Source organism: Blastomyces gilchristii (genome assembly GCF_000003855.2).
Source record: "Blastomyces gilchristii SLH14081 genomic scaffold supercont1.4, whole genome shotgun sequence".
NCBI lineage: Eukaryota > Fungi > Ascomycota > Eurotiomycetes > Onygenales > Ajellomycetaceae > Blastomyces > Blastomyces gilchristii.
In genome coordinates, this window is record NW_003101679.1 from 1540426 (window position 1) to 1548828 (window position 8403).

Here is an 8403-nt window from a genome sequence, read left to right on the forward strand (position 1 = left end):
GGGCGCAGCCTGCTACAAGACACTTTGTAAGATATTATCACTCACATAATCTGATTTTACTATTTAAGTTAGCTTATTGCTTATTTGAGGTTAGCTCATGACATAATCATCAATTCAGTGTTAAAACAGTAATGAATATTTGAAGAAGTGTCTGAGCTTGCTGAGATAACTTTTTTCAATATTTTTTCAGTGAAAAGGCTTAATTTCACATAATACTGATTTTATAGTCACGCATTAATTACACTAGTTCTAATATAGTTAGTATATTACTACATATGATTTAGTCAGACTTGGCTTTCAGACTATGAACTTTCACTTCATAAATCTCTTACTCTGTAACCTCTCACACTGGTGATAAAGACTCTCAGATATATAGATATAGAGTTTCACTGAGCTCACTGAGTATAGAGACTCTCTGAGTAGAGAACTCTGTGTATAACGCCTCTGAGTATAGAGATCTCTGAGTATAGAGACTGAATATAGATTCCTCTATATACACTGTGTAAGAGACGGTCTCAGAGCTCTGAGTCATTATTTCATACAATCTTCAATAAGAAGATCTTGATTGCTAATACAATCAGTATCATTAATATGTGTTCATTGTAACACTAGTATAAAATATTCATTTGACACATTTGACACTATAGAACTGCCGTACCGCAGCCATGCTTAGTCTTTTAATGAAGCTCGAAGTCCTGTTTGAAGAATCTGTTGGGGGTCCCGCGGTTGATCGGCCCTTCTACCAGCAGGCGCTGGTGGTGATTGAGCTCTTTTGTCCCAGTAGTCTACAGATTATGAGACTGTTAAGTGTGAGCCCCGCTGTGATCAACATGCATGAGTTTGATCTCAGAATGGACTTAAAAATTCCTAACAAATACCCTGGACATTTTAACAGTGTCAAGAGACATCCCAGGAGTGTGCCCTAGAAGTCCCTTGAGCCCTAGGACTGAGTGAGTCCACTAAGAGGAGCCACTGTGGGGAGCCACTGAAGGGAGCCACTGAGAGGAAGTACTGTACTCTGTGATAGCTGGTCTGAGGGGGGGTGTTGGGGGTCCCGCGGTTGATCGGCCCTTCTACCAGCAGGCGCTGGTGGTGATTGAGCTCTTTTGCCCCAGTAGCCTACAGAATCCATGTCCCAGGTACACTCATCCATCTCAGCAATGCCTGAGATGCAAGGGTGATTAAATATGTTCTTTCGCCCTTAGCAGAGATTTTCACCTTTTGACGCTTAATGGCTATTAGCGGTCGATTATTCTTGAGACCAGCAACTGAGGAGTCCTTTATGAAAAGGTAATACCAGATACAGTTCATTTGGAACAAGATTAGATTTTTATTATCTTCCGCCACCTTGTTCGGGATGGCGACTTCCCCACCACAAATAATATCATCTATCAGGTGAAACCCATGCAAATACGTTCTTTTTATTGAGATCTTGTTGCTCTCTATTGTCATCCCGTCCTCCCTGCCTATAGAGCTCACCACGGGGATAGCATGCCGCTTGCCTCCCCGTCGAATTTGACATGTGATGGCGGGGCTTCTGTGTGTTACTTCTGTGTGTTATTGTGCTATTGTGCTATTGTTAGGCACACGCCAAAACATTGGCCGCCTACATTTTAGCAGCTTGTCCCGGTCCGGTCCGGACCGGACACCCCACCATGCCTTTCCCCATTCACATGACTCCTTCAGAAGTGAGCTTTCCAATCATGAAGTCTCTTTTAACTAGGCGGCAAATGCTGACTACCCCCTTTGTCTTTTTCCCTCGAAGAGTAAGACCCGTGCATTAGATTAGAAATCATCTGCCCAATTCTCCTCTCTAAGGGCTTTTTGCCTCTTCAGCGTTTCAAATTCAAAAGGTCAACTGAATGATCAAGGCGGAATCAGTAGGCTATCAGCTTCTTCAGGGGTCAGGTTGCCTCTTATAATGATAAGCTCCTGCTCTGGGATTCGGCTTTGGTTCTGGTTTAACTGCAGCAATTCTAAAGAAAGAAAGAGAGGATATATATGACTCCGCCGCCGAACCGACATTAGCGACAAGGCGAGGCGCGGCTCGGCTAACCTTATCAGAACATTCCAGGAATGGATGGCCAAGAAGCATTTAGGTTTGTGCAACATATGAGGCCCATATCAGCTACTCCGCCATGGTAAAAGCTTAATACTCATTATATAGACACGCACCAATGGTGCTAATCCAAATATAATTAGTGCATTACTATATATGGGTTAGTAAGTCTTGGCTTTCAGACTATGAGCTCCATTCCCACAGATCTCTAAACATACTCAGCACCGGATATAGAATCTCAGATATAGAAACCCCCAAGTATAGAGACTCTCTAGGTATAGAGACTCTCTGGGTATAGAGACTCCCTTCTCCGGGTATAGAGTCTCCCATATATAGAGAAAGACTCCTGAGTATAGATCTTGCTGATCTCTGAAATGCCAGTCAGCTATATAAAATGTTTCAATCCCTCAGAGCCTCAGATCTTAATCTATCACATCGTTACATATATAAGAATAAGAATAGTCTGCAAGCTTCTGCAATCTTCTAGCTTGCTTCACTGCGGCGCGGAATACCAGAGAGTGCAATGTGCCTTGCTACCCCCACCCCGGGGTCTGTTACATCTCTATAATGAAGTCAAGCAGGTCATAGGTAGAAGCTAGTGATATCAATATACATACTATTTTCTCAATCAATCATATTTTATGAAGCCTGAATAACTGTCAGGATAATATGACAAGCAGACACCCCCAATAACTACTATCTCATAGGTATTGCCGGTGGTTAGAATGATTTTCTAGCGGATTGCTAATAAAGTGCATTCAACCCAAGCCTACAGGATAAGATTGTTTGGTAGGAGTGAAATACTACTGAAAATGAAGACAGCATTGGGCTTATCATGATCTCTTCTTGGATTTGAGGGGGCACGGCGACACGAGTTATTTCCTCTGTCAAGGCTGTGTTTAAAAATGTCAACTCCGGCAGGATTTAAATACCCTATCTCCATGGGCGTAGACAAGCATCCGAGAAACAACAAGGGAGCGGTTGCCATCCATGCAAACCATTGTGCGAAACGCAAGAATTCCTCTGTAAAATGAGATATAAAGAACGTAATCCAAAAGCGATTACCAAGTGCCCTGAGACACTAATGGCATGCTCAAGCAAGGTGATGACTACCCGTAGGATGCGGGATCATCGCAGAGTAAAAACGGCCAAAGCGGGGATTGTAGCGTTATTTATATCAACTCGATTTCAAGCAGGCTTTCTTATTGGGTTGGCCATATGATATCTCTGAATCCACAAGGGCCGGATCGTTCCGCCGCTTATTCCGCAGCTGTACTGGGAAGAGGTGAAACCTGATTCTCCTTACTTCCAGGCGAGCTTAACTGCGATCGCTAGCGATCCGTGATGTGACATCGAGATAAAAGGCTTCCGGGGATATTCCACGGTAAACTGAGGGTGGCTAGATGAGGGGATAGATCATAGTGGTAGCAAGAGAGGGTACCGAAGAACAAGAGCCAAGGATTGGATGGCCACATGGTCTCAGCTCTTTCCAGAACGTAATCCTTAGCGATGACTGCTTCCTTTTTTATCTCCTTATAAGCAATAGTCCTTCCTTTTTTCTTTTTTTCTAAAAAAAGAGCATTGTTTACTGTTTTGTTTTCTCAAAAAGGATAAAAATGGGGGGGGGAATCCAGTTCTTCTTCTTCTTTTTCTTTAGAGATGTAACTATGTTAAGGACCCATAAGATAGAAAAAAAGGAAATCAGATTACTTTGAACTAGAAACTACCATAATTCCTTGGGACCCTACGGGGCTTGTAAAGTTAAAGCTTACGTAACGAGTCCTTCTCCATCGAAATTGTGTTTTCTACCGACTCCAGCCACAATGCCACCCAACCTATTATAGTAAGAGCTCGTGTAGCTAGATTAAAATATACAACAACTTTATCCTCCTTGGAAGACTAGACATGGTCACATGGCCAGCCAGTCTTAGCCGCTGTACAAATAGTACAAATAAGAAAAGATTTTCTTGGATACATTGGCGTGTAGCTAAGCACCATTAAGCCTTGGGGACCAAGCCACTAAAATTGCTTGTATTATCGACCAACCAATGAAAAAGCAGTGCAGTGCTGATATCCGTGGGAGGTCGTAACACCGTAACACAGATCATAATCCCACGGACAACATTGAATTTTCTAAAGATGGGAGAGGGCAATAATTTCATTCCGCCCACGGATTTCTGCGGGGTTTCCAATTCGTTCATGCGAATGCGATTGGTGCAGATGTGCGTCGGCGGGGAACCTTAACGGACATACTATGCTTTTTTTATTCGGTTCTAGAGCTCGGAGAGCATACTCCTGATCGCCGATCGCCTTCTGTGCGCATGGTTGGCTGGGTTAGCCAAAGTGGGCTCCTCCTTCTCTAAAGTTTTCCAATCCCACCCCAAACTGGCATTACGACAGCCCTGAGAGCCAAAGCCCTTGCTGTCTCGGCTAAGTACGGTCCATAGGTAGGAGAAGTCTTGGGAGTGGAGCGCACACATAGTTACATTGTGTGGTTATGCCAACATGAATAATGATGTATATCAATATTTTCTGGGGATGCCAGACTGGTCAATCCCAGAAGCTGAGAGTAGAGCTATAAGCACTGACAGTCCCCGCTGCACAACTTTCTCCTGTACTTCCCCACAGATATTTTCCCCACTTTTTCCATTTCGCACTGTATTTTTGAAGTGGACTGTCCATACTGCCAATTTTCCTTCCTTGAGTAAAACCTCTGTCGGGGAGGGAGATAGGCACCATGAGTGAGCAAAAAAAGCTCGACGGAGTTCAGTGAGTTTTGTTTATCTACTTTCCGCTCCATGTCTGCATGTGTTGACGGCCTAACCCTTTTTTGTGCTTTGGCCGTTGTCACAATTACTATTGGGATTCCGGGCTAACAAGAAATATGCAAGGCTCCAAGAAGAACTCGGTGCTGTAACCCTCAATGAAAAGAAGGATGTTAGCGTAGACGCTTTTTCCGTGAATGAAAACTCTGCCGCCCTCGACGCCAGCTCCGATAAAGAGAACATCTTAACCCCAGATGGAGAGGAGCCAACAGAGCACGAAAAAGCTACTCTGCAACATGTTGCTGAGAACCTCCCCTTCTCAGCATGGCTCGTTGCGGGCGTCGAGCTCGCTGAGCGCTTCACCTACTACGGAATGAACGGCTTGTTCCAAAATTATGTGCAGCGACCTTTCGACGGCAGTTTGGGTCGAGGTGCACTTGGTATGTCAAATACTCCATAGGTCTATCCCATTTAAACTTGCGAGAGAACGTACTTACATGTATTTTTGGCTCTAGGCCTGGGTCGCCAGGGCGCAACCGGTCTGGTCACATTTTTCCAATTTTGGTGCTACGGTGAGTGACCTTGTGCAGAAACCAAGGACGGCCATGTATTCTAAATGTCCATGTTCAGTGACACCTATCTTTGGTGCTATCGTTGCGGATCAATACCTGGGAAAATACATGGCCATCTTCTGGTTTTGTATCGTGTATATTGTCGGTCTTCTGATCCTAACCCTAACATCAATCCCCATCGCACTTGCAAATGGTGCCGGCGTTGGTGGCTTTATCGTGGCTATCATCATTATTGGCATCGGCACTGGAGGCATCAAATCTAACGTAGCACCCTTAATCGCGGACCAATACACTCGAAAGAAAATGGCCATTAAGACCAACAAGAAGGGGCAGCGCGTTATTATTGATCCCGCTCTGACCATCCAGCGCATTTACATGGTATTCTATGCCTGTATTAACCTTGGTTCGCTATCTCTTCTCGCCACCCCTTTTATGGAAAAAGATATTGGCTTCTGGTCTGCATATGTTCTCACGCTTTCTGTGTTCATCGTTGGGACGGCTGTCTTGGTCCTCGGGCGTAGATTTTATATCGTCCGCCCTCCAAAGGGATCCATCATCACTGATGCATTTAGGGCTATCTGGGTCATGATTAAGAACCGGAATATGGACGCCCCCAAGAACTCTTACCAGGCAGAGCATGGTGGAGGCCGGACATTCCCCTGGAACGACCACTTTATTGACGAACTCAAGCGTGCGCTTGTTGCCTGTCAGGTGTTCGCCTTTTACCCTATCTACTGGGTAGTGTATGGCCAATTCTCTGGGAACTTTGTAGCACAAGGTGCGTAACAATGCTCCCAATCAAGCCCAAGAAATAACAGAGGACCAGCTTTTCTGATAACTACATGCAGCCGGCCAAATGGAAGGACACGGAATTCCTAACGATCTCATGCAAAACTTTGACCCAATCTCCATCATCGTCTTCATCCCAATTCTGGACCGCATTGTATACCCTATTCTGCAACGTTTGCACATCCCATTCCTTCCCATCAGCCGCATCACCGTTGGATTTATTGTCGCTTCTTTGGCAATGGGGTACGCAGCCATCGTCCAGCACCTCATCTACTCCACCGGGCCATGCTACGAGCACCCGCACTGCGAGCTGTCGATCGTCGACGGCGTCGCCATGGGCAATCATGTGCACATCGGCATCCAAACACCAGCATATGTTCTCATCGGTATTTCCGAGATCTTCGCCAGTGTCTCTGGTCTTGAGTACGCGTATACCAAGGCGCCACCTTCCATGAAGAGTTTCGTGCAGTCGATGTATCTCCTGACCAATGCCTTCGGCTCGGCTATTGGAGAAGCTTTAATCCCAGCCGCTTATGACCCGGCCGTCCTGTGGATGTTTGTCGGCCTGTGTGGCGCATCGTTCATTGCTGGTATCATTTTCTGGTTCACGTTCCGGAAGCTTAATGGCCAGGAGGCAGTGATGAACGCTCTGGACCTTGAGCTGGAAGAGGATGAAAATACGGATGAGAAGGCGGAGGCCATGACTATCACGGAAATGCAGCACCAATGAAGCTCTATTTTTGTGGCTTGACATTGCAGTAGCCGTCGAGGTGCTTTAAGCATGACTTAGCATATATATAAACGTATGTATGAGGGGTGGTGTGCTATGGTTATGGGATACATGTCACCCCTTCTTTCTATCATTTTATCCAAAAGGTGAAAGGGTGGGTGTGCGTGCGGGATTTATTTAATAGCCCTTTTGCCTTGTTATTTTGCTTTTTAAACTCATTTATAAGGTACTTTTCCGTACCCCCAAAAAATTCGGCATATCGCATCGTTCTGGTCTGCTGCCATTAGATGATGCTCATATAGATGAAATTTCCACTTCTCGTAAAAATATCCCTTTTCGTTTCAATCTAAGGTAGATGATTTATCGCAGTATGTGATGTATTCAAGAAGAGCAGGTATGGCAGCCCATAGTGACAAATGGTGTGAGATGTAGGGGAAGGTTGCATCTGCTGCAGATATCAGACGACACGGTTGAAGCTACAGAGCAATACCATGCGTAGGTTACGGTTAGTTAGTACGGCATCATTACTCCGTATAGACACACCGATATCACTAGTCCTAATATAGTTAGTAGTTATATTACTATATGTGGTTTAGTAATTCTTGGCTTTCAGACATCTGGCCGCGAGGACAGAGAGTAACTAAAATGTAGCAGCGTCCGCCCCAGTGGCGTTGCCATAGCGATCGCTCCGCCTACACGTGATCTCATATGTAATATAAATATGATGGAGGTGGAAGGTGTAGCGGCGGCCGCCTTGGTGGCGTTGCCCTAGCGATCGCTCCGCCTGCACGTGATCTCTTATGTTATATAACGTAGCTATTATCTCAGCAAGCTCAGACGCTTCTCCAGATATCCATTGCAGGAAGCAGAAAACTTGACCTCGCTAAGTGCGCCACTTGACCTCGTTATGTAAGCTGACCTCGCAAATGTGGCCCGTGCCACTACCTGACCTCACTCAATACATCTTTTCTTGTAATTTGAAACCACTCAATTATTTACCATCAATTCTACAATCAATTCAAAATCAATTTAAAATCAATTTAATACTGAAATTATTCTTGAATTTAATAATAAAGTAAGTATTTATATAATTTACACTGAATTGATTATCAACTGATTTTCAATCAATTATTAATTACTTGAATTGTAAGAATAAGTGCTCACAGGCAATTATTCAGATATTTGCAGCTTGATATAATATATACTGTTAACTACTAGAAGTATTCACAGTAGAAAGATAAAATATAGAAGTTAAATATATAATAGTATTTAAACTGAGTTATGAATAGTAGTTATAAACTTCAGTCTATATAGTTATATATAGTCAAGAACTGCTAACTCTATTAATTACACAAGAGATAGAAATAGAGATAAAGAATCTGTAAGAAGTGAGATTTCTTATATATTTCTTTCTCTCTAGAGCTTTATCTGTGAAGTCTTTCACTGAGTGATTTTATAGAATCAGACTCAGTACTATAGTGATACTCA

At 43.9% G+C, this 8403-nt stretch overlaps 2 protein-coding genes across 2 annotated transcripts; one reads left to right on the plus strand and one right to left on the minus strand.

The window, feature by feature from the left end:
- Positions 1–4056: 4056 nt before the first annotated feature.
- On the minus strand, positions 4057–4539 carry BDBG_02844 (uncharacterized protein; the record flags this gene model as incomplete). Its single annotated transcript, XM_002626621.1, has 2 exons — positions 4057–4298; positions 4353–4539. 2 exons carry the CDS (start codon positions 4537–4539, stop codon positions 4057–4059), a joined length of 429 nt encoding a protein of 142 aa, XP_002626667.1.
- Positions 4202–7433, plus strand: BDBG_02845 (POT family proton-dependent oligopeptide transporter). Its single transcript, XM_002626622.2, has 5 exons — positions 4202–4828; positions 4951–5264; positions 5340–5396; positions 5455–6174; positions 6245–7433. The coding sequence occupies exons 1-5, from the start codon at positions 4797–4799 to the stop codon at positions 6913–6915; spliced, it is 1794 nt and encodes a 597-aa protein (XP_002626668.1). The 5' UTR covers positions 4202–4796; the 3' UTR covers positions 6916–7433.
- The last annotated feature ends 970 nt before the right edge of the window (positions 7434–8403 follow it).